This window comes from Sciurus carolinensis, chromosome 5, assembly GCF_902686445.1.
Source record: "Sciurus carolinensis chromosome 5, mSciCar1.2, whole genome shotgun sequence".
Taxonomy (NCBI): domain Eukaryota; kingdom Metazoa; phylum Chordata; class Mammalia; order Rodentia; family Sciuridae; genus Sciurus; species Sciurus carolinensis.
The window spans coordinates 152,455,049-152,481,872 of record NC_062217.1 but is presented as its reverse complement, the minus strand read 5'-3'; the positions used below and the strand labels follow the sequence as shown (position 1 = coordinate 152,481,872).

The 26,824-nt window shown below is 43.0% G+C and overlaps 1 protein-coding gene across 1 annotated transcript; it reads right to left on the bottom strand.

Annotated features, from left to right (window-relative positions):
* Positions 1-1,553: 1,553 nt before the first annotated feature.
* Positions 1,554-25,771, bottom strand: LOC124985125 (glutathione S-transferase omega-2). Its single transcript, XM_047553510.1, has 8 exons — positions 25,748-25,771; positions 20,644-20,698; positions 20,347-20,479; positions 20,023-20,131; positions 17,213-17,435; positions 16,076-16,177; positions 3,133-3,239; positions 1,554-1,833 (listed from the first exon to the last, which is right to left on the bottom strand). The coding sequence occupies exons 2-8, from the start codon at positions 20,689-20,691 to the stop codon at positions 1,674-1,676; spliced, it is 882 nt and encodes a 293-aa protein (XP_047409466.1). The 5' UTR covers positions 20,692-20,698; positions 25,748-25,771; the 3' UTR covers positions 1,554-1,673.
* Positions 25,772-26,824: the final 1,053 nt, after the last annotated feature.

The window sequence follows — 26,824 nt, the reverse complement described above, 5'->3', positions numbered from 1 at the left end:
CACCAGCCTGCAGTCTCCCCGCAAAGTATTTTTTTCTATCCTTTATTTCCGGGTTCTTCAAGCTTCCTAAAGTAACATGTGTGGTCCTAAAAAAGAATACTGTCATCCTGGTCATCCAGAGAATGCCATTTTCTGTCACATCCACAGCAATTGGGGTCCCATGCCAGAGTCACCAGCATGCAGGGTTTATACCTGCAAAGGCTGATCAGTCCTCTAAGTCCTCTGAGAGGACACGGGAGATGATGCCCCTGTTCCCGAGCAGATTCCAGGGAAACGGTGGCTCACACACCCTACTCTGCATATGTTCAGGTGCCATGGCAACGAGGAGCCGCTTCCGGAGCAGATGGCACAACATACTGCCCGTCACGTGGCACCTCCTCTGGCAGGCCAGGCCGCCTCACCCAGCCGGCTTGCCTCTGTCCAACTGGCATGGAGGAACTCCTGCTTACAATTTACATGGGGAAAAATGTGCCCAGAGCCAGCAGATGGCAGGGCCCGGCTGAAACGTGGAAGGAGGGAGGGCCAGCTTGGACTGAGGCAGAGGCAGGGACAGCGCGCAGCTCCTGAGTGAGCAGGAACCAGTCAGAACATCACACGTGCTGCTGCCTGGTCTCAGCACAGCTGAGGGCCTCAGGTAGAAACTGAGTGAGTGAAGCCAAAATAATCAGAGGCTGCATCAGGCAGCACTGGACAGTCCAGGCTGCCCGCCCCAGGGGAGGCGAAGGCACCTGCTGGTACACCCAGTGTCCTCAGCACTCTGTGTCTTTGTGGTCTCCGGCGGTGCAGTTCTTCCTGGCCAACCTGGAGGGGTCACGCCAGAGCCTCTCACTGCAAGAGAAGCAACTTCAAAGCTGCAGGTTAAAACCTCCACCAAAATGAGGGGCTCCTGGAGGGCAGGACCCCCCACCTGGCCCTGGGGATACAAGCGAATGGAGGCATCTGTTGGGACAAATTGAAAGAGTATATGATGAAAATCCAGCTGAGTGACCTTTACCCGTGACCTGGGGTGTGTTCGCATTTTTTTGGTGCAGGATGCTGGTTATAGAACATTCTGTGAGACATCCTGAGCCCTGACAGTGAAATTCTGACGTACTCAGTCCAGAGTGATAAACGGGTTTCATTTCCTGCTTTGGAATTCTTTCCAGTCACAAGACCCTCCATGTATCCCAGGCCCATGGCCAAAGTTTGAACAGAATGACACTCAAACCCGCCCATAGGGACAGCAGCATTCACTTGTCAAAAGGAGGGTATTTGGACTTGGAGTGTTTTCTTCTTCCCCTCCCTCTTCCCAAGATTTCCACTCACCAGGGAGGTTTGGGGAAGGTGCCATTCGGGAGTGACAAACGTCCATCATAGGCAGGCCCTGAACACCAACATCAGTACTGTCACCAATACTCTGGAGATCAAACTGTCCAAAGCCCAAAGATCCAAGAGATACGCCGGCTCCCAGAATGAACTTGGATATCAGCGCTGGGCACTTTCTGGTGAATCATTAGAAGCTACAGGCTAGAGAAGTCAGACAAATGATTATCAGAAGGAATACATTTTCTGTTTCCATTTTTATTGGGAACCTCAAAGAAAAGGAACAGAGACGGATTGACTCCTGAGACAATCCTTGATACAGAATCACAACATGCTGGGAATTCTGGGTGTTGAACAGGGGATCATGAGGCTCAGCAAATTAGTCCAAAATCAAAGGCGTTAGGGTTGTTCTGGAAATAGAGATTCAAGAAGCCCAGGAAAATGTTCCTATCTATGAGCAGAGCACAGACTGTGGGGTCCTGCTTCATAGCCGCTATCCAGAGCCGTAACGTTGGGGTGTGATTCACACAACTGCAAGACAAGAAAGGGGAGTCAGCATGTCCCACGGGAAGGCATTGGAGGGGGACTCTTAATGCCTTTTAGATTTGTAAGAAAGCAAAAATGAATTTCTTGGGGGAATATGGTTAATACAGTTGTAATATTATCAAGTGAACATGATCACTTCACTGAAGAAAAATTTTCTTTTTGAAACAGCTGTACACGCTTTGGGGGTGCAGAATCTGTTGCTTCTAACAATACAGTGGGATACTTGTAGACCAAGGCTCTGGGGAAATAAAGTGTTTATTTCCTTGTTTACCAACAAAAAAGACAATTCTCTGGAGCAAACATTCTAGGTCCTCTGCAGATTTTACTTCAGGGAGTTTGAAAAAGATAAAAACAAGTAGTTTCCAAAATTTTTTTTTTTTTTTTTTTTGCGGTGCTGGGGATTGGATCCAGGGCCTTGTGCTTGGGAGGCAGGCACTCTACCAACTGAGCTATCTTCCCAGCCCCCAAAAATATTTTTTAAATACATAAAATAATCCTGAGACTTGAAATAACAGAGCCACCAGGGCTCTCTTAAAGATGGATCATGGAATTTAGGTCGAGGGCATGCGGGGTGACATGCTACAGTAACGCAACTGGCTAGGGACAGTCGGGACCAGTGGTGAGGCTTCCTGATTGTGGTTCAATGCTCTGTCTTCGGAGGAGACAGGTTCTTATCATTTACATATCAGAGATTGAGCTTGAATATCCAAGTGTTATGTTACTGATTTCTAGACATCAGGAATGTCCAGCACCCACTATGCACCTGGCAGAGATTAGCCCAAGAGTTCGAGAACTATCCAACATGTCTCTGAGCTTTGGGGTGACAAAGCCCAGGACACTACAGAGCTATTTTTTGGCTTTAAACACCTCTACCCTTCTGCGGGATGTGGTTGCCATTTTGTGCACATGTGTAAACATTACTGATGTGTTACTTCCAAGAACTTTTTGAAAAAAGGATCTTCCTATCTGGGGAAGATTCCTCAGGGAAGTGAGCTGTGACTCGGGTGTGTGGTCCTGCTGGGTGATGAGCAGGACCGGAGGGGCTGGGGAGGACAGCAGGCTGTGAGGCGCTGTGGGAGGCTTTGCACACGGGGTCGCCTCGAGTCTGCAGGCACGGGAGAAAAGCCCAGGGGCATTTGGAACCAGGAAGCACACACGGTGGCTTGAGAGCCTGCTTTTGTTTTATACGTCCTGGGACGCCCCCACAAGGGGATGGTAATGGCACAGAGACCATCTCAAACCTCGCCACGCAGTGTATTTGCAACCACAGGGTCAAGGTCTTACTCAGCTATCCCATACACATCCAGCCGCTCAAACCAGGGCCAGAGGAGGTAATCGATCATGGATATGTGGTCCCCACCAAAGAAGGTGGTGTTCTGATAGTCCAGGATCTAGAAAGGCAAACAGAACAAAGCACGTTCATGTACAGTTCTGCCAACGTATTTATAGACGTTAAATATAGATATCAGATAAATTCCAAAAGAGGGAGACGGAGGTTTCAATTTTTCTTCCTGTTTTTAAGAGACTGCCTCTTCCCTTTTCCTGAGGTTTCTTCCACCTCCTCTAGGGTCCCACTCCTGGCTGCATTCTGTCCTCTCCCTCCCTTCAACACTGGAATGACAGTATAGCTCAAGTGACTGGAGAATTTGGAAGGACAACCAGTGGCCCAGTCGCCCCCCAAGTCTGGAGCAGGCTGCTGCAGGTGCTAAGCTTCCACACCCCAGCTGGGCCCAGAGTGGGAGGCCCAGCCTCAGCTCAGAGCTGCCCATAACCTGGAGGCCTGGGAGCCTCAACCTGATGCTGAAGGCCAGTGTCAGGAACCCCCCTTGCTGTAGTGCTGAACCCCATTCCCAGCATAAAGGGGTTATGGTACTCTCCTTACATCTCACTCTTTTGTCTTCCCAATCAGTTCAAAGCTACAGCAGGAAAGGGCAGAGCTGTTTAAAGGGCTCCCTTAAAGCCCAGCATTGCCCATCCTCCTTTTATTTGAGCTCTTTGAACTTCACACTTGTTGTCCCCTCAACAACTTTCTGCATTAAAATAAAAATTCTCTTTCCTAAATGGGACAAATCAACACAGATGGATTCTACAGAAAGCAGATATGCTCGCAACAGACAGATCATCAAAGACAGATGAAAGAAAGCTCCTGAAAATTTAAACAAGCAAGCGCTCTTGGGCGAGGTTGTCATTGGGCCAGGCCTTCCTGGTGCCTGCTCCCTGGCTGAGTCAAGCAAACCACTCGCTTTGGCCTAGACAGCCCATAACCAGAGATTCTTCTCCAGCTGTGACTTGACAGCTGGCCCCAGGCGACTCGCAGAGTAAGTTCTGCAGTGTTTCCATCTTGAGATGTTGTTGGGGCTGAAGGACAGTCATCCTGTGAATTAGGTACCTTGGTACGATTGGCACCAGCAAGGACACACTCCAGAGTTTCTTGCTTTCTTGGCTGAGGAATGGAGATGGCTTGTAGCTAAGAAGGGAAGCTCTGGAGCCAGCAGACCTCATCCCGAGCTAGACTTTTCCTCTGATCTAACATGAAACCCAGGGCAACTTACCTTCTTTCTCCTCCAAGCCTCAAAGTCCTCATCTGCAAAATGGTGGGGATGTCAGTGCCCCCCTCAGAGGTCATGGTGAGGAGTGACATGATCATGCATGGAAACAAGTCTGCCCTGTTCGGTGAATAAGTAAGAGCAGAGACCCCTGGAGTCTGCATTCACAGAAAGCAAGTCCCTCCTGCCAAAGGATCAAGAGCTCCTCTACCTGCCACCCCTTCTCAGAGGGGAAGAAAGTCTTGATGCCCTAAAGTCTAAGTCTTGATATTTCACAGTGGGCGTAGAGGGGTTCCCTGGATCACTATCCTGAAAGTCTGGATAAAAGTTAGGTGACATCACCTTGTTCAGGGAGGCTAACAGGATAGTATAAAGACAGCGGAATCTGCCCAATGAATAACCTAGAAGCTGTCCTCAGTCACGTATAAATAAGATCTGGCTTACAGGGAAAGGAGCAAATAACTCAGCTTTTATAGATTCCAGCAGGCTCTAAACTTCCTTTATGTCCGGGGATAAATAATAAATACCTGAACTCTCTTTTTGTGCCTTTTGGTTTTGTTTTGTTTTGGGACTGGGAATTGTACTCAGGGGCACTTAACCATTGAGCTACACCCCCAGCCCTTTTAATGTTTTAAGACAGGGTATCACTAAATTGCTTAGGGCTTCACTAAGTTGCTGAGGCTGGCCTCAGCCTCCCTAGTCACTGGGTTTCAGGCATGCAATACCACACCCAGCTAAATACTCAAACTTCCATCACTGACTTTGGAATATATAACCACGACTTGTCATTGGACTTCATGACGCAATGAGAACCAAATCTAAACCACTGGACTCTGGAACATCTGTATAATTCCTCTGTTTTACAAAGCAGAATGTTCTTGGAAAAGTCCTTGTTAAGCAAATCAGACAGACATTTAATGGAATCATGGTGGGTCCTTTGGTAAAGTGATGATATAATTTTGCAAATGAATTACTGCTTAGTAATTGATATTGGTTTAGTATTATTTCTAAAGCTTTCCATTTACTCAGAGTAGGAACATGCCTTGAAATATATATGATCTTATAGACATCACAGAAACACTCAAAAAGTAATACAAACAATTATTGAGATTCTCGGCACAGTAAAGTTGACATGAGCCAGCTCGGTGGCACACTCCTGTAATCCCTGCTACTCGGGAAGCTGAAGCAGGATTGCAAGTTTGAGGCAAGAAAGGGAAATTTAGGGATCCTGTCTCAAAATAAAAGTTTAAAATGGCTGGGGACGTCGTAGCTCATTGGTAGAGGGCTTGCCTAGCATGAGTGAGGCCCTGGGTTCAACTGTCAGTACCAGGGGGTGAGTTGGGGGGAGTCCACATGAGCAGATGGAGAAAACAGATCAACTACCTTTCACCCACCCCTCAAAAGGCATGTACACATCCCCTCCGCTCTCACGGAGCCAAGGATGACTTGGACTACCCAGATCAAAACATCAAAACTGCCTGGAGCTCTCAATATAGCTCCAGATTATTTTTGTTTTTTTTCTTTTTTGGTTCTGTGGACATAAGAGGGCCCCATGCAAACGGGGCAAGGGTTCTGCTACTGAGCTGCCTCCTACCCCACTGCTGCACACCCTTGAGCCCTGCCCCAGACAGCATTTTGCCACCAATTTCAAGAATGTCTAAAAATCCCTACAGAAAACTATCTCCCCATCAGCTAGCACAGAGCTCTGCCTCCTTTGCTAATGCATCCCAGTGATGCAGAACACGCTGGCCAGGCCTTCTTGGAGGTTTCTGGCAATTCTTTAAGACACCCCAGTAGGAAACTCTCTTCTATGCAAACCTGGCACTTCTCCGACACTTAAAACGACCTTCCCCTTAGAGTCCCAGATATTGTGAGGGAGGTGTTTTGCAAAAAGGCATTTGAGGTTCTGGAATATTACAAAAATCTATTTTTAAATGTTCTGTTTTCCAAATCACTGAAAAATAAGGCTACAGACTTGAGGGGTGACTAGTGAGCAATGCCCACAAAGAAGGAAGGCCCTTTTGGCCTAAGCAAGGTGGACTATTCCCACCCTCTGAACCCGAAAGGCCTCTCGGGCGCCCCCAGGGGGAGGAAGGTTGAAAGTCGGTCCTCTGAGGTCGTCCAGGAGCGCGAGCCGAGGAAGAAGCACCCAGGGCTCCCCCTAGTGGTCATCAGTGGCGCGGCGCAGTGGCCGTGCCTCCCTTCAGCAAGTTCAAGGGAAAGGAAAAGAAATCTGCAAAGCTTTAAAGAGAGAAGCAAACCCATAGAGAAGCGAACCCCAGACTTCTTTAAGGAAGGCATTCTGAAACACTTCAGATTAAGCTCTCGACTCTCAGGTGCGGCCTCAATAACTGAGCTTCAAACCTCAAGGCGGCTGTCTGCCCTTCGCCACCATCCTGACACCATCGCCCAGAAATCCCTGGCCTTATCGGCGTCCTCGTCATCATCATGATCGTCCTCATCACCAACATATTTGGTACTGGGGATTGAACCCAGGGTGCTTTACCACTGAGCCACATCCCCAACCCTTTTTTAAAATTTTAAATTTTGAGACAGGGTCTTCCTAAGTTGCTTAGGGCCTCACTAAGTTGTTGAGGCTGGCTTTGCACCGTGTGATCCTCCTGCCTCAGCCTCCCGAGTTGTTGAGATTATAGGCATGTGCACCACCCGGCTGGAAATTATTCTTAAGAAACCCCCTCCTTCCCAAAAGACAGGAAGTCACCTGCCAGTACATGAGCAGCACAATACGAGGCCTTATCCAGAAGCAGGGACAGAGCCGTGAGAAAGCACTCAACTTTTTTTTTTTCCATAAATCCATTGAGTTCAAAAAAGATAAGTGGAAATTCTCAAGATTTCAAATTTCTGGTCCCTGCTATACTGAGGCAGCTGAGGATCCAATGAGCAGAGTCTCAGTAAAACGAATCATTTTCTCCTAGGAAAAAGCCTTAGAAGTACGGGCTGTGACAGACCTCCTGCCCCTCCTGCTGCCCCTCAGTCACCACCAAGGTTGTCCCATGAAGATGCGGAATACGACTCGTCAACATGTGGAACTTATAGGGACACTGAGAATTCTATCCTGTAATCCGTTAAATGGCCCTATTTATTTTGTTCAAAATATATTTGTAACAGTAGGTAATGCCAGTCAAACTTCTGTGAAGTGATGAATGGCGTATGCAAATATGGTGAGTATTTATCACATCTCTGAAGGGGGAGGGATTTCCGTGCATAACATCAGTGGGAAAAAAAGCACACCAGGAAAGGTTTACAATATTTTTAAATGTTACATTTCTATATACATAAAAGAGATAAAAGTTAAACAAAAAAGTGTTTTAAAAACAAGTCGATTTTACATATAAGGAACTCTTTTAAAGGAACTTTACAAATCGACCAGGAAAATCAGTAAGACCTTGAGAGGCCAATGGACAACACCTCTTGAGGAGACAATTTTCACACAACCAAACACAAAGAGATGACGTATTTTGGGGAAACCTCCCACTTCACAGGGCCGAGGGTGTAGCTCAGTGGTAGAGTGCTTGCCTGACGTGTGCAGGGCCCTGGGGTCAGGGTTCCAGCACAGTGTGTGTGTGTGTGTGTGTGTGTGTGTGTGTGTGTCTGTGTGTTTGTGTGTAAAATCAACAATGAGATTTTAGACATTTCTCTAAAAGAAATATCTTTGTGAATGAAATCTCTAAAGGGAAGGGCACACTGGACATTTTCATATACTGCAGGAGGGTGGTATAAACACCTCACAACACAGTCTTTTGGGAAGCGATTTAGTAATATATGGCCGGAACCCCCAAAGCATGCAGCCCCTTTGATCTGGTAATTCCAATCTCGAGAATCTGGCCCAGGGACGAATTCTAAAGCAGAGAACGATGTCTGAGCCAAGAAGCTGCACTCCCACAACACCGGTCACCATGGCAAAGGACTCAGAAAAATGCGACACCCCTACCCAGTGTGTTGGATGAACAGCTTTGCAGTTTATACACGGAGCAAATGATGTAGACACAAAAAGTGATTTTCTTCTAATTTTAAAATTACACATCTAATACAGAAATACATTCTTATTATCTTAAAAAAATTCAAACACAAAATAAAACAGTGTAAAAGCCAAGACCCCCAACCCTCCCCCACCCTCACCGGTTTTTCTTTCCATCCCAACTATCAAGTGCCCTTCCCAGTGGGAGCCGCTATCAGGAGTTCAAGTGTGTCCCTCCAGACGCTCCCTGGCTGTGCGTTCACAGGTATTCGTACACGTACATTGCAGGATTTGTTTCTGGCTATTAAAACGGGGCTGTGCTACCTGTATTACTCTGTGATTTATTTAAATCTATTCACGTCAGTACAGGAGATCCACTGTATGCTTTATTTTATTTATTTTTTTTTTCCTTTTCCAGTGCAGGGGATTGACCCCAGGACCTCAGACGCACTAGGCAAGCACCAAGCTACATCCCCAGCTCTTTATTTTAAAAAAAAATTTTTTTTTTTGTTCTACTTAGTTGTACCTGACAGTAGAGTGCATTTACACATTTTGACATATCACACATAAATGAAGTGTAATCCCTCAGCGTTCTGATTATACTAATTGTAGGATCACATCAGTCATGCAGGCATCCCCCAGATCTTTCTTAAACTTTATTTTGAAACAGGGTCTTGCCAACTTGCCCAGCTGGCCTTGAACTTGCCATCCTCTTGTCTCGGCCTCCCCGGTGGCTGGGATCAGTCACCGTGCCCCGCTCACTGCATTCATTTCTTCTCCCTATTTTTTTACTGGTGTACTTTGGCTGTGCGTAACGGTAGGGTCTGTTGTTACGTATTCACACGTGCACATGGTATGACAATATGATTTGGACGTGTCATTCCCCAGTATCACTTTTAACTACTCCACAGAATTCCTCAGGATGAATATAATTTATTTAGCCATGCTCATTCTCACGGATATTATGTTTTCTAATGTTTTGCCATCATAAATGATCCTGCTCTAGAAGCAACCCTATAGAGAAGTTACAGAATGTGAGGAAGAGCCTCACATAATGTGGTAAGTTCTGTAACAGCACGATTTCAACTACATAAAAATATACATAGCAGAAAAGGATAGGAAACAAAAGTGTATTCATTTATAATTGGAGAAAAGTGAAATTAAATTTTAAATATAAAATTATTATTCTATTATTTACATGGTGGGATAGGGAATAGGAAAAAGCTATTTAAAAGAATGGTTCATGCCTATAATCCTAGTGACTCGGGAGGTGGAGGCAGAAAGATCACAATTTTGAGGCCAGCCTGGGCAATTTAGTAAGATTCCCAGCAACTTAATGAGACCCTGTCTCAAAATAAAAAATTAAAATAGCTGGGGATGTAGCTCATTGGTAAAGTGGTAAGGTGCCCCTGGGTTTAATTCCCAGCTCACACACACACACACACACACCAGGAAAAATTATTTTCATGATACATTAATTATATCTCAATAAAACTATTATAAAATAGTTTAAATATTATTATAAAAATAGCTAATAACAATGACTTTAATTTGTAAATGTGTCAATCTAGTTGATAAAAAATAATTTTAGAATGGAGTTTGTGGCAAAAGACTACAGATTATTTTCAGTAAAGAATTAGCCTTTCTTTCCTTACTCTCTTGGTGATATTAAAGGAGAAACAACATAAATTATTTTATCACTGAAATTAATAAAAATTAAAGAAGAACAACAGTAAAACTTAACCAAGACAATATAACCTAATGGGCTAAAATGTCTTTTTTTGGGGGGGGGAGGGAAGAGACAAAGGACAGATTAAAAACTAAGTTACAGGTAAATTTAGAATCAAGAAAGTACCACTGGGCGCGGTGGTGCACACCTATAATCCCAGCTGCTTGGGAGGCCAAGGCAAGAGGATCGCAAGTTCGAGGCCAGCCTCAGCAATTCAGTGAGACCCTGTCTCAAAAATCAAAAATAAAAAGGGCAGGGATTTTAACTCAGTGGTAGAGCATTCCTGGATTCAATCAATCCCTAGTACCTTCCCCTCCAAAGGAAAGTATTTAGCCACATATGGTCTTGAATGATGCTCACACAAATTATGGTGTAGTTTCATGCAAACCACTCTACCTAAGACATGTAACCATATTTGGCAATGTGGAATGCAAAACAGGTTCATGAATGTCAAGAAGCAAAAGCATGGTGTCCTATGGCTACCAGAAGAGGAAGTCTTCCACTTGGGGGCAGGTCCTCATTCCCAGGATGCACTTTCAGGGATATGTTATCTTCTCACTCTCCTGTACTGAGTCTGATGATGACTTGGAAGCAACCAAGCAAAGGCCAAAATGTGGCACCAATGCCTAAGAGCAGGACACTGGATTAGAGAATACACGCAAAGCATCACAGAAATCTGGCCTAGTCCTGCCATAAACTGCACTGGACTTGATTCGACTTCCATAATGAAAACATTTTGAATGAATTCCCTGGTGAAAAAGAGCTACTGAAAGATCCTGCCACACTGAAACCCACAATGATAAAACCAAGTCTGGCCCAAATGTCATTTTGAAATGGAAAAGTCAATAACACTGTAAACAAAGAAGAAAGCTAAAAAATGTGTGCCGCTTCGATTAATGATTCAAGAAAAGTTAGAAAATCTGTTTGAAGAGAGATTTAAAGTGTGGTTAGCCCAGGGCATCCCTTCAGTTTCAAAGCTCCTGCCGATGTTCAGGATAGGAAAGCAAGCAGACAGGCTGCTGGCTCAATAATAGAAGCAGGGGTAATAGATCTCAAAGAAATGCAAAAAATATTATGGAAAAATGTGGCTATGTAATAATAAATCTTCAGGCTTAATGAAACTGAATTCTTAAGAAAAAAATTTAAAGTCAGACAGGGTACTTATTTCAAAAGAAAAAAGTGTCAGAGTTTAAGATTGCAAAATGTGAACAGCATTTTGTCTGGATGTAACATGGCAGATTATATATTGAAATATTGGCCCATTTATCACTCAGAAAGACCATGGGTGTTCAATATGTTTCTAACTCACATAAAATCCTGATTGTACAAAACCATGTGAAAGAGTTATAATAAGTCAGGGGGGTTGTTCCTACTAGAATTATTCTGACAAGTTCCAATTTCACTAGTCTCCTTAGAGTCAATACATTGATATTGTGAGGAGTTAAATCAAATATTGCAAGTCCACTGGTCATGTTTTCAGATTCTGACATTGCCTACATTGTAGCTAATATTCTTGTTAACATTCTATGGAACAAAGACCACATTCAAAACTGTTAGTGGTCCTTAAGTAGCATCAGTGAAAGCTACCTGATCCTGGGCTGGTTAACAACAGGTATTTCTGGGGCTCAGGTAACTAAAGATAAAGGGAAATGAGTTATTAGTGATGAGCTGAGCTAGCTGCCCACACCTCTTCCCAACTCAAATTCAGAGACAACACATTGGTAGCTTAAAATCAGCCTTGCGAGAGAATTTACACCACTGAAATTGGCAAAAGCTACAAATCAGGGACTGTTTCCCTTCTTTATTTCAGAGAGTTAGTCCTTAAACATTCATGACCACCCTGCTGATTATATTCCTCATCTTTCTGGTTAATGCTCCTAGCTAGTAAAACCATTCCATATCACTCTCCTAAGTTCTGTCTCCACGAATATCCCATCAGCACCTCAAACAGAGCAACACGAATCCTCCTTTCAACCCTCTTTCAGTGAAGAGCATCACATTTACTGGCCACAAACACAAACTTGGAAACCAACTTACATAACTCCAGTTCCTTCACCAGATTCCATCTCATCTTCATCTCTTAAAATCTCCCCCTCTCCATCCCTCTTGACTGTGGTCCTGTTGGCCCCTCTCACTGTTGCTGGGCTGAGCATTTTTAAAAGCATGAAGGAGCTGGGCACAGGGGCCCACGCTCAGGAAGCTGAGGCGGGAAGATTGAAAGTTTAAAGCCAGCCTCAGCAATTTAGTGAGCCCCTAAGCAACTTAGTAATACCCTGTTTCAAAATAAATAATAAAAATGGGCTCAGTAGTTGAGCACTCCTGGGTTCAATCCCTGGTAAGAAAGAAAGAAAGAAAAAAAGAAAGAGAGAGGAAGGAAGGGAGGAGTGCACCCCACTCTCTGACCTGACAGTCTTCAGTTACTCTCCATTAATAGTGACATCAAGAGCAAAGTCCTCGGCACAGTAGAAAAGGTCCATCAGCTTCTGACTCTGGTCCACCCTCTGCCTCTGATTCACCCTCCAGGAGTCAGTACAAGCATGCTCCACCCCCACACCAGCTTCTCTTTTGCATATCCCTGCCCAGCCCTCAACTTGTCTAGGTTTTACGTGAACTGGTCTATCACTGACTCTAGACTTTGTGCCTCCTGAAGTCTTTAATTTTTTAATTTCTAGTACTTAGTTCAGAGGCTGTCTGGAGAGGCCACTCCAATTTGCAAAGTAGGACTAGTACATTTGGGTTGAGGCAGTCATTGGAAAGAGGGAAGGAAGCAGTGAATGCCAACCACCTGCAGGATTAGGCATGGTTCCCTTCCCCTAAATAGAGGCCCAGGTGAAGGAGACCTGTTCCTGCACCATAATTTTATGTATTCATTTAGCAATCTACACTTTACAAAGTTCACCCATCATCTAACTCTAGAGTCAGAGGGAAACAGATCTGGATCCAGCCCCAGGCCTCCTCTGGCCTGGGGGTCTGGAATCCAGGAAAATCAGCCTAAGACCCACGACTCCTTCTCCCACGTCATAGTCTCCCTGGCGACAAGGCCACAGCCTGAGGCTCTAGACAAAAGGTTGATATTTTTTACACAAGACTTCTTCATCCACAAGTCCTGCAGTTGTGCACATCTAAGATAAAAAATGAAGTGTATACGCGTTTAAACTGCTTTCACTTGACAAAGGTCAAATAAGAGTATCAATACCCACCCTTCCCTTGAGGGGATAAAAATGCATTTTCTGGCTGCCAATGAAGAAACTATGCATCCATAAAGGGTATTCATCAGTTTCTGGAACAAAGATAAAGGAAGTCAAAAACCACCTTCCAGATTGTTCTAGAGGTAAGGAGTAAGAAGTAAGAGGTTCCATTACTGCTGAGTTAATGAAGAACCCACTGGCAGAGTTGGCTCCTGGTTCACCCACACCCATGTTCCTTTTCTTAATTACACAACGCTAACTTTATTCAGAGTGTCCGGGATAAAAGACAAGTTTCCCAGTCTCTTCAGAACTATAGCTGCGACCCTACAGCAAAATCCTGTTTTTGCAGTCATAGTCATTAAATTTCAGGGAAAGGTCTTAAAGTAGCACTGCCATTTGCCTTTTTTTTTTTCCCCCTTTGCTCTCCTTTCCAGAACCTGGAATTGGGATGTAATGACTGTAGTTCCAGCAGCAATCTTATCATTTTGAGGATGAAAACCTTATACTAAAGATGACAAAACTGAAAGAGTCTCAGTACTTTAATTTTATAAGGAAGCCACCAAATGGCCCTATACTGTCTACCTCCGGCTTTCCCTAGCCCCAGGGGGCTGAATTGAGAATTTCATGCATGTTAGTTAAGTGCTCTACCACTGAGTCTCCCTATTTTTTTTTTTTTTTTTTTTTTTTGAGACAGGATCTTGCTAAGTTGTCTAGGCTGGCCTCAAATTTGGAATCCTCCTGCCTCAGCCTCCCATGTAGCTGGGATTACGGGTATGTACCACCATGCCAGGTTTACCTCTGGCTTTTTGATGTGAGAGAATAAACTTTAGTAAGATAAATACAGAGTAGTTAGGCCCACAAGCAGCCAAACACAACCCCTGGCCAATACCCTGGCCTCCATGGCAGAAGACAGAAAAGCTGTGCAGAGATACTCAGGAAACGTGGTGACTCCAGAAAAGGAAGTACTTGGTGCAAGTTGTAACCTCCTGCTAGATTTTCAAGAATAATTCCAAAGCAGGTCAGTGGAGAGTGATGATCTGCTGGACTTAGCAGAGTCTGGCAGAAAGAATAAGCCTTTGGGGTGCTTTACAGATTTAATGCAATTCCAACTAAAATCCCAATGACATTCCTCATAGAAATAGAGAAAGCAATCATGAAATTCATCTGGAAGAACGAAAGACCCAGAATAGCCAAAGCAATCCTGGGCAGGACGAGTGACATAGGAGGTATCACAATACCAGACCTTAAACTATACTACAGAGCAAGAGTAGCATGGTATTGGCACCAAAATAGATAGGAAGATCAATGGTACAGAATAGAAGACACAGAGACAAACACACATAAATACAGTAACCTCATACTAGACAAAGGTGCTACAAACATACAGTGAAGAAAAGATAGCCTCTTCAACAAATGGTGCTGGGAAAACGGAAAATCCATATGCAGTAAAATGAAATTAAACCACTGTCTCCCACCCTGCACCAAACTCAACTCAAAATGGATCAAGGATCTAGGAATTAGACCTGAGACCCTTCACCAAATAGAAGAAAAAGTAGACCCAAATCTTCATCATGTTGGCTTAGGACCAGATTTCCTTAACAAAACTCCCAAAGCAGAAGAAATCAAAGCAAGAATCAATAAATGGGATGGATTCAAACTAAAAAGCTTTTTCTCAGCAAAGCAAGCAATCAATAATGTGAAAAGAGAGCTACAGAGTGGGAGAAAATCTTTTCCACACACACTTCAGACAGAGCACTAGTCTCCAAAATTTATAAAGAACTTAGAAAACTTTATACCAAAAATACAAAGAACCCAATCAATAAATGGGCTAAGGAACTCGGCAGACACTTGACAGAAGATATACAGGTGATCAACAAATGTATGTAAAAGTGCTCGTCATCTCTAGTAATTAGAGAAATGCAAATTAAAACCACCCTAAGATTTCATTCAACTCCAATTAGAATGGCTATAGAAGACAAGCCATAATAAGTGTTGGCATGGATGTGGGGGTGAAGGCACACTCATACATTGCTGGTGGAGTTGCAAATTGGTGCAGCCACTCTGGAAAGTAGTGCGGAGATTCCTCAGAAAACTTGGAACGGACCCACCATGTGACCCAGCTATCCCACTCCTCGGTTTATACCTAAAGGACTTTAAATCAGCCTCCTACAGTGATGCAGACATATCAATGTTCATAGCTGCTCAATTCACAAATAGATTGTGGAACCAACCTAGATGCCCTTCAATTGTGGTATATATACACAATGGAATATTAGTCATAAAGAAGAATAAAATTATGGCATTTAGCAGGTAAATGGATGGAGTTGGAGAATATCATGCTAAGTGAAATAACCAAACTCAAAATACCAAAGGCCAAATGTTTTCTCTGATAAGTGGATGATGATACATAACAAGGGGAGGGCGGGGGGGGGGGGGGTAGGGGCAGAGAAGAATGGAGGAACTTTGGATGGTGTAGAGGAAGATGGGGCAGGAGTGGGTGAGGGAAGAAAAGATAGTGGACAGAGACAGACATCATTACCTTATGTATATGTATGATTACATGAATGACGTGAATCTACACCATGTACAACCACAGAAATAAGTAGTTGTACCCATTTGTGTACAATGAATCAAAATGCAGTCTGTAAAAATTAAAATTAAAATTAAAAAAAAAAAAGGATAAGCCTTTGAAAGTAGAGGGTGTAAGGGCGACCAGGCCAGAGACCCTGCTGGCTTTCTCCATTCCACCCGACCATGAGAGGGGCCCCTTTTCCCCTTTTTGTACCTCCTCCAGGTTGCAGAATTCCTGACGCAGGGATATCTTCTGATCGGCACATTCTCTCCCACATCTCAATGCTACCAGACACTCCTTAGTTAGCTGTGGGACCTATTCGGAGGACACAGGTTCTTAGTGGAGGGAGCAGCCTGTGGGAACTCCACGTTCCTGACCTACCTAAAACTGCAGCAGAGCTTTACAAGGCCAGCATATCCGGCCAACACCACATACCGTGACCAGAGTGCCCCCTCCCAGTACGGGGCACGGGGTTATCCAGAAACCCACTTATCCCAGCACCCAGTAAAACACGGTGCTTTAACAGGGGTTCTCCAGCACTCCTTACTTGTTTGGCCATTTCTATGCTGTACACTGAGGCTTCAAGAGGATGCTTAACCACTCTCAGCCTCAGTGTTCTCATCTGAAAAATGGATACGATAACAGTACCCCACCTCAAAGAACAGATGTGGAATGAAATAAGTTGGCCTCTAAAGCAGTTAGGGCACTCAATTGATGCCAACTGTTAACGCCATTCAGTTACGATTATTCCTTTTCAAAGAGAACTGCCTTAAAATGTCTCCGTACCTCTTCTTTCCTTATCAACAGCTGCCCCCTTTTCTCCATTCTTCACATTTCCTGGACAGCTGGTACCCTTCCCCCATTTAAAGGGCAATTCCCTCTCAGGCATAATCTCACTCTAAGATGTTTTACCTGGAGCCCAAGAAATATTCTCTGTAAAGGATCACCAGGGGCTGGGGATATGACTCGCTTGGTAGAGTGCTTGCCTTGCCAGCACAAGGCTCTGGGTTCGATGCCCAGCACCGCCAAAAGGGAAAAAGAAGAAAAAAAAAAAAAAAAAAAAAAAAAAGATCACCAGTTTTCAGTCAGTATTCCTACTTCAACTCACAGGGTCATAACTGTGCCAAGACTGCTAGTTGAAATGGAAAAGCACCTAGCAGTTAATTAAGCCTCAACCTCTACCGGCAGTGGTCGGCTGCTACTCTAACTCCAAGGCAATTCTTCTCCCAGGCTCCCATGGTATCAAAACAAAACCATTTCACCAACGATTTGACTTTACAACGGGTTGAAGGTTGGCAAAGACATGCACAGTAAAATAGACTGTAAGTGGTTCTTGAAAATTAAATATACCTTACAAAATAGCTCCAATAACATCTTCTGGCGTGCTCGTTCATAAGGGTCATACGGGAAGAGCCTCCGACCCGGGTAAGCATCATCCAGGTACTCACAAGTGATGACGGACTCGTAGATCAGCTGACATTGGCTGTTCTCTAGGACAGGGACTTGGCCAAAAGGGTGTTTTGTAAAGTACCAGTCGGGCTTGTTTCTCAGGTTAATGTTGATAACTTCATGTCTTCAAAAGCACAGAGAAAAGAAGACAGAATAAAATGTGTACTCAGGCAGATGCCCATTTTTTTTTTTTTTTTTTTTTTTTTTGCGGTGCTGGGGATTGAACCCAGGGCCTTGTGCTTGCGAGGCAAGCACTCTACCAACTGAGCTATCTCCCCAGCCCCAGAAGCCCATCTTGAAATAATCAATTTATAAAAGTAAAATTTGTGATTATAGTAGTTTTTTCAAAAAGTTTGAGTTTTGTCTAAACTATATTACATCATTGCCTTCGTTCCTGCAGGTGTTAGATGTTTTCTGTGCCTGGTCCCATTTGTTCCTCGGGATTCCCCACTTCATAGGAAATAAGACTGGAGGTTGAATCTGGTGCCCAATACTTTCTGCTAAGAACAGCAGAGTCAAGATCAGAGCCACACAGACTGACTCAGTGTTTGTACACTGAACCATGGCATCAGAGAGCTTAGGACATTTTAAAGTTTAAAAATGCAAGCCTGGCCAGGTGCAGTGGTACACAGGTACCTGTAATCCCAAATTCAAAGCAAGTTCAAGGCTAGTCTCAGCAAAAGTGAGGTGTTAAGCAACTCAATGAGACCCTATCTCTAAATGAAATATGAAATAGGGCTGGGGATGTGGTTCAGTGGTCGAGTGTCCCTGAGTTCAATCCCTCGTACCCACTCCACCAAAAAAATACAAGTCTGGTATTAATAGGTCACAATACATTGTGGTAAATGTTAACAATAAAGAGCACAAGTTCAGGCACCCAACTAGACAAACTAGCCTGAGACCTTGGCCACCCTCCCTCACCTCTTTGTGCTCTGTGTCCTTAATTATAAAACGTGGGTAAATAATTGTACCCATCTCTTGGCACTGTTGTGATGATCAAATAAGTGACTGAATTGTTTGGGGCAGTGCCCTGTATATTAGTATACTATAAGTTTTCAATTCTTAATATTAATTATTATTAGAAGTTCAAGCCTATAAAATTATCAGAGGCATGCACATAGGTTTAAAAAGATTAAAGGAAACAAATGGGTACATTCTTTCTCAGTCTAATAAATTATATTAAAAGCAGTGGTTCTCAATCAGGTGACTTTTGCTGCCACCCCTCCCCAAGGAACATGTGGCAGCATTTAGAGATATTTTTTTTGATAATAACTACTACAATCTAATAGGTAAAATGTAGGGACAGTGCTAACTATCCAACCATTTCCAAAACAGCCCTTCCTGCCCCTCCCGGACAAAGAATCATCTGAACCAAAATGTCAACAGTGCTAAGTAAGGTTAAGAAACTCTGTTTTAAAGAAATACTTACATCATCAGTTCCAAAGTTGCCAGTTTGTCCCCAAATAGGCAAACATTGGGTTACTAATATTTTTCTTAAAAAACAGGTAACCTGGGCTGGGGTCGTGGCTCAATCAGTACAGTGCTCGCCTAGCACATGCGAGGCACTGGGTACGACCCTCAGTCCCACATAAAAATAAGTGTGCAGCTACAATTAAAATAATTTAAAAAATTTTTAAAAACAGGCAACATTGGAGGCAAGTAGAGTTGAGTAAAAGGGAAGAATCTGGAAATACATGTCATATACACTCAACAAGGCAGACTTACATGGTTTTATGTAAAGCATCTCTAGATATCTATCTCTGTGTTCTCTGATGTGAATCTGAAAATGCCAAAGTAGCCCACCACCACCCCATGATGGACTCTCCAAGATAAGAGTCAAAACCTAGAGTGATCCATTCTCTACACTTGAACTTGAGGTTGGTGGAATTAAACAGTCCACATTCCAGTAAAGTTGCTCTCCCTTCTCAATCCAGACCTGAAGGAGCTCATCTGCAAAATTCCTTCTAGAAGGATAGGTACCCACTTCTCAGGTGCATTGGAATCTTACAGAACCTATGGCGGCAGTTCCTTCTACTTCAATATTTGGAATGGTTTGGTACCTTCATTCAAGGAACACTTTTTTGGGTACCTACTATGTACCAGGCTCTCTTCTGGACCATGAATAAAAGAGCAAAAGTCCCTACCTTCCGAACTCACATTTTTGGAGGAGACAGCAGTGCGGCAGTGAGGGGGCAATGGACGAAACTGAGGGACTAGCATTGGGGGAAGATGGGTGAACAAATAAGACAGACTCGGATGCAGTAAGCTCAATGAAGAACGAGACCAGAGTCCACCTAAGATGCCTGGGGTGGGGGACGAGGCCACAGTGGAGGGAGCAGTCTAGTGAGGCCTACGTAACCTTGGCTGTGCCCCTCCTAAACATCAGGAGAGGGAATCTGTTTGCCCAAGCATTCAATCATTCGGTTTACTCTGCTTTGTCTGAAAGTTTCATGCAGGGACAGGACTCTAAAAGAGCTCTGCCCTTGCTTTGGACACTTGGGTACCACCTGTGGTGTGGCTTCCACATCAAGAATATGTGAAGAATGGGCAGTTAAACCCAACATTCATTTCAAGGGTGTTTAATTTACTTTGCCTACCAAGAAAGGGACAGGGAGCCTGGTCTAAAATCTGAGGACATCCTAGATTTTTAAATATTCCCCACGGCTATGGAGCTGGGACTTATCAGGGCACGCTTGGCTCCAGCTTCTCACCTGATGCCTTTGGCCCTGAGGACAAGACGAGTCCTGTGGGAGTAGGGGCAGAACCTCATGCTGTAGATGCGGATCACACCATCAGGGACTGGCCCTGGGGGACAGCTTCCTGCAGGGCGGATAGAGGTTGGTTAGCTCTGTGAGGAGAGGGGCTCAGTCAGCTCCTCGGGATCGCAGGAAGGCTCTGCCTTCAGCCTCCCACGCCCCACAGAGGACACTTTTGCACGTGGCTTTGGTGCAGGGGAGCCCCCTAAGTTCCTCCTAGCTCCTCCGATCTACAAGCCCAGAAGCCCCTCTCCAAAGGCCAGGGTCGGGAGGACTTACCTTTTGCCAAGGACCTGGTCGCATCCACAGACATGTTCTCTAGGTGTCTGCTCAGCGCACAGCGCTCACAGTCGCCGCCCTGTGGCTCGCCGCCGCCTCCGGGTCCAGCGACAGGAGCGTTCAGGAGCCCCTCCTGCCCCAAATTGAATTTTTGAAAGACTGGACTCTGGCGGGTTAGAAGGGCGGTGATCTGGGGCGGGGGCTAGGATAACTTAACGCGGGGAGACAGAACCCCAGATTGGGAAGAGCAAGGACAAAAGCAATACCAAACCAAACAAAACCCTGAAAAGTACCCACCTTACTTTGGACATTCGCGTTCCACCTTTCGGGGAGGCTCTTCCACATAAAGAATCTGTGAAGGATGGACATTTAAGCCCCAACATGCATTTCAAGGGAGTTCGGTAAAAATTGATCAGGATAACACTTTTTTTTTTCTATCCATCTTAAATCCTCCATATTACTTTAAGACAATTGGCCACATCTCTGTATAGTGAGTACAGAGTGAGTATAACTTTTTTTTTTTTAAATAGGGCCAAACTTCCTCATGATACAGCAGATAGGAAGAAAAGGTTATATGTTGAGATCTTGTATCTCCCTGATAGTGAATACCACCTCACTTTGCTTGCCCTAGTCCTGGTCCTACTTGTGAGATTTTACCAAAGTTCTGAAAACTAGCAGTTAATACAAAAGGGATACTTAGAGACAAAGAACAATTTGTGAGCTCTCCCCACCCCACCCCAAATTTTCAAGAAGACTCATTGTAGTGGTGAAGGACACATTATCTACAGCCCAGCAGTACAGAGGTCGCTTGCTTAGCAATCCAGTCACATGAGGAAGAAGAGGTAGCTGGACTTGGCTTTGACACTGATAAACTGAGATCCTGAATTTCAGGAGGTGGAAAAAGAATTCTTTTAATTTTCCAGGACTGAGCTGAAGTGGAAATTGCTTGTGAATCCATTTTACAGGATTGACAGGTAATGAAGAAAAGTATTGTGTCTCATGCACACTGACTTAATTATTTCCGGGAACTATTGTTTTCTTCCTATAACTGCTCATTCAGGCAGTTAGTATTATTCCTATTTTACAAAATAATAAATAGTTTCATAAAAAGGAAATTATTTGCCCAAAGTGACCAGCTAGTAGAGTTGAAGAAATTTAAAAGTCCAAAGACTGACTCATAGTCTTGGCCCCTTAGAATTGATAACAGTGCAGAGGAAAGGGTGTATGTTCAGGAAAAGATATAACATATAATGGCTGTTATTTGAATCTAAGTATCTTATTAAGTGAAATAACAACTTTATTAAGAGAATTATGAATGGGTACCTTTTGACCTTTGGTATTCTAATCTATTCAGAACTTCTTGGTTTATAGTGTAAACTTATTTTTGTACAAAAATAAGAATCTTTTAAAAAATCTTCAGAATAGTGACTCAATCACATTTTTTTTTTACTGTCCTTCAGAAATTTTATGAAATAAGCTTGGATAATAATGTGGCTTTATAAGAATTCAGGAATAGCGAAAATGTTTGGATAAATGCATAGATGCTTAGAAATGCATAAGCATCAGACAGAAATCTGATGTTGGAAAAGACAAATTGGTTTTTGACTTGCTATGTTGACAACTTTTCATTTTGGAAGATAGATAAAAGTTATATATTATTACTCTGGAGCTAATTTCGATCAAAAAGGATAAATTGGATGGTAAAACCAAAACAGGAAATAACCATGTCATGTCAGAGCTCCTGGTAGATAAAAAGATGATTTATGGTCAAATGTATCCCTTGCATAAAGAAGACAGATTTCAAATATATGAGAGAAGTATAGCTAGGTTCTAAAAGGGAAGGCCCAAAGAGGAAAGAGGAATCTCAAAATCAAAATAAATTATTCTTAATATGTACTTGGTGCTTTATGTGCATTAATACATTTAACCCTTAAAATGATCATATAAGTATCAGTCCATTTTAAAGATGAATAAACTGAGGCTAACAAGGTTAAAAATGTGACAAACGCTTCATAACTAGTAAGTGGGAATGCAAGGATTAGGAAATTTGGCTTCAGAAGCAACACTCTCAACCAGTAGTTTAATGTATTCTATATATAATGGACTGAATGACTAGAAAACATTTTTTTGCAGATAAATATTTTAGGCTTTTGGGGCCATCTGTTCTCAACTACTTAATTCTACTCTTGTAGGGTTAAAAACAGCCATAGATAATATATAAATGAATGAGTGTGGCTATATTACAATATAAGTTTTATTTATGAACACTGAATTTGAATTTCATACATAATTATAATAGCATTTATTTTCAGGTCAGTTTTAGGTTCACAGCAAAGCAGAGGAGAAACAGAAATTTCCATATATCCTCTGCACCACACATGCAAGCTTCACAGACTATTAACATCCCAACCAGAGTGGTACATTTGTTGCAATCCATAAATACACATTGACACATTATTACTCAAAGTCCATGTGTACATTACTTGTTCACTAGAGATGAATTTCACATAATTTTCATGTCATAAGTTATAATTTGAATTTCAATAGTTTTAACTTAAAAAACATTCTTAGCTCTTTGGGTTGTAAAAAAAAAACAAAAACAAAACAAAACAAAAAAAAAACAGGTGGTTGGATCTAGCTCAATGACCTTAATTTGGACATCTGTGGTCTATACTACAGTGATTGAATTAGCAATGGAGAAACTCAGAATTCTATTTGTAAATTAAAAGGTTGTACTATGTCAGAGAGGATGTAGTTCCAAGTGTTTTCTCCTCACTCCCTCTTTAAAGGAAACAAAATCTTTGGAAAATGTTGTTTATTACAATTATACCTGTATGTGGGAAGTTAGGTCTACTTGGTGTAGTTAGGTGAGTAAAGAGAAGTATGAGAAATGTTCTTCTTTTTCATATGGGAAAGAATACAATGGTAGGGTTCTCAAAACAGGCCCTGGAGCCAGAAAGGCAGACTCTGAGACCTGGCTTTGGCACTCAGGCCAGCTGCGGAACCTCTCTGACTTTCCCCTTACAATGAGAACATTAACAGTACCTACTAAATGGGTTTGTTGTCAGTGTGCACTGCAATCAAGCAGGCATCATCAATACAGCAAGAGCTCCATGCACCCCCAAATTAATCAAATACTAGTGACTAAGAACACATTTTCAGTGGTATAGTGCATTCCAGGTTTGTATCCCTAAAGGTGAGATAAACTGTTACTCAGTTTTGCCAAGTATATTAGAATTAAAATTCAACTCTCAATATTTGTTTCACTAGTTACCAGTTTAATGCCAATTGAGTAGGTTAAATGCTGCAGGCTACATTTCAGTAATGTAGCTTTTGATCTTACCACTGAACCCTATAGTTTACCTAGAAAGATTTTAATTATGACTTTTAAGCTTATTTCTTTTTTTTAAGATTCAGTAGGTACCTCTTTGGAATCCTCTTTGCAAACTTCCCGTCTATATTATTTCATGTTTACTCTTCCATTATACCAGTCCATTCAAGCTTGAGACAATGAGCCCATCTTAAACCTACTTCAAATTGGTTTCCAGTCACTTCTACATATAACTAGATCTGTTCTGAAAATGTAGGAATCTTTAATCAGGGTTGATTAATTCCTTAAGCCTTTTAGGAAAAGAATGCCACTACAGAAATAATCACTTCCATTGTTTACATGAATTTGCCTTGAGGAGAGAAAGTAGAGTTTGTATTTTACAATTTTTCAAAATTTTTCTCATGTCTGCTACTGAAAGAAGAAACTAGGGGATTTTCCTTTTAATATTTCAGAAGTGCTCTTCACATGAAAGATCATAATACTGGGTGTTCAGTTATTGTTCATGGAGTTCAAAGAGTGAGATAAGCTAGGAAAAATTAGGTTCTATCCTCAATATACCTATATAGTCATCCCTTGTTTCCAAGAAGTGAGGATCATAGGGAATCCTGTGCTTTAATGAATTTATTTTGGGGACATATTCAATAAGATCACGAAAATTATTAGAGGAAGAGTATTATTTTCCCACTTAGGAAAGTAAAGTCACAGGAGACTTTCCTTTTAAGTGTTTAAATATGTTTTCCTATCCCTATGTCTCTTTACAACTTGAGGCATCAAAGAAAAAAATTAACACATAACATTCGAACAAGCTAAGGTAAAAATTCAAATTCTGACACAAGCAAGTCAAATATTTATAAAAATCAAAACACATTGAGTTTGGAAAAGAAACATCAATATCTCCTATTAAATTCCAGGCATAGTAGTGATGTGGCTAAAAAAGTGATATAGTCATCCCTACATATCCACCCAGAATTGGGCCAGGACTCCCTTGGATACACAAATCCACAGGTGTTCAAGATCCTTAAACAATAAAATGGCATAATAGTTTCACATAATCTTGCATTTCCTCCTATATAAATTAAATCAACTTTAGATTACTTAAAATACCTAATCCAATGGGAATGATATGTAAATACTTCTACTGTATTGCTTTGGAAATAATGACAAAAAGTCTGTTATAGTCAGTGCAGATGGAGGTTTTTTTTTTTTTTTTTTTCACATGTTTTCTATCCAAGGTTGGTTGATTCTGCAGATGTGGGACTCGTGGATAGGAGGGCTGACTGTGCTATCCTCTCCTGGCTCCACGTACAAATGCCAAGTTATTGAATAAAAGGAGTACGGGAGCAGAGACATTTGTGCTGTCTTATCTTTAGAACAGTAGTACTTACTATAAAGAGTACTGCCCGAATTTGAATCTCCTCTTCAGTATTTAATAGCGGGGTGACTTTGGGCAAATTACAAAAACTTACTATGCACTGGTATTCTAATCTGTAGCTTGGAGGTAACAGTATCAATACATCCTGTGGTTTGGGAAAGTTTAATTCAGACACAGGATGAGAGCATTTAACACTTAGCACACATCTGTCACTTAGTAAATATTCAACATTAGCTATTATTACTTTTACTATTGTTTGTAGCGGGGAAGACTTTCAGTTAAAAACAAAACAAAACAAAACAAAAACCAGGATATTCCAAGAAATCAAACTCCCTTGCCTGTCTGTACACTAAGCATGCCGTGTAGTTCAACTGGAGATGCTCCATTTCAGATCTGAGTACCTAGTGATCTGGGGTCTTCGCCTGTCTCCAGCCAAATCAGAAAAATAAGAACAAATTAATTTGACTTGAAGGTATTTGGTTTAAAGACCTGTTCTTTATTCTTGGATTATAACCCTTGTATTTTTTTTAATGTTAAATTCTCCGATACAACATTGGGCTTTATCTCAAAGTGTTAAAGTGCAAATGTTTAAGTTTGCGACTGGGCCCTGCGCCCTAAAACTTATGAATATCCTAAAGTTCTGAAAGGACCTCAAACCCCTCTCCCCTCCGAACACAACGCAGGCCACACCAACCCACCCGCGGCAGGTGAGAGGAGAGACGCCCCGGAGGAACCTCACGGCCGCCGGAACCGGATGGGGGGCGTGGCGGCAGAGGGAGGCGGGGCCCAGATGGGGCACGCCCCTTCTCACGCGATCCTACCCGCCAACTGGTCGCAGGGCCCGGAGCTTTAGCCAATCGTCAAAGCTTTTGGAAGTGCCTGCCGAACAGTGCAGAGTGGAGCCAATGGGAGGCTGCGTTACAGCTCCTGGATACCGAAGTCGAAGGTCGAGTCACTGTGGCTGGCCAAGGGTTAAAACGGGTAAAGGCACCACAGCACCCGGCTACATTTCCGATTGGAAATCCGCCGGGAGCCCCCGCGGCCTGGCGGGTGAGCGGGCGGGCGGCGGCAGAGATGGGTCCGCTGGCAGCTGGGGCGTTGGGGCGGCTGAGGGCGGGCAGCCAGAGGCCGTTTGTGAAGTCAACCGGTTCTCGGCTGCCTCTCAGGGTGCGGCCCCCACATCATCATGGGGCGGGGAACTCACTTCCAATGTGGACTTCGCGGCCCACCCGGGACCTACAAAATCGGAAATGCAGCGCTGAATCATAGGTGATTGTTATGCACTCTCTTTTTAAATTTTATTTTGTTTTTAGTTGTCTATAGACCTTTATTTTATTTATTCATATGTGGTGCTGAGGATGGAACCCAGGGCCTTCCCACATGCCAGGCAAGAGCTCTACCACTGAGCCACAACCGCAGCCCTGTTATGCACTCTTGAAAGAACTAATCATTTTCTTCACCAGCAGACCTGAAAATGAGTACAGGAAACCAAACTTTGGGGCAGGTTGGCAGCCCCTTATTGTGACGGTAAGAGCAGTACCCTGGATGTCTGCAGATTTTCTGCCAGCGTCTTAAGATGTTATTTAACCTCCAGACTAGTTTAGAATGAATTGAGGCTCTTGGATCTGCCTTCTGGAGGTGAAGTGGTGATAAAGATAGTGAGAAACCCTTTGGACTCTGGAAATGTATGGATGATGTCTTTAGTATTTCTCAATGGGGGTATTACCTTTTACTTATATAGCCTTATATACTGAGTTGACCAATGTGGTGGTCCC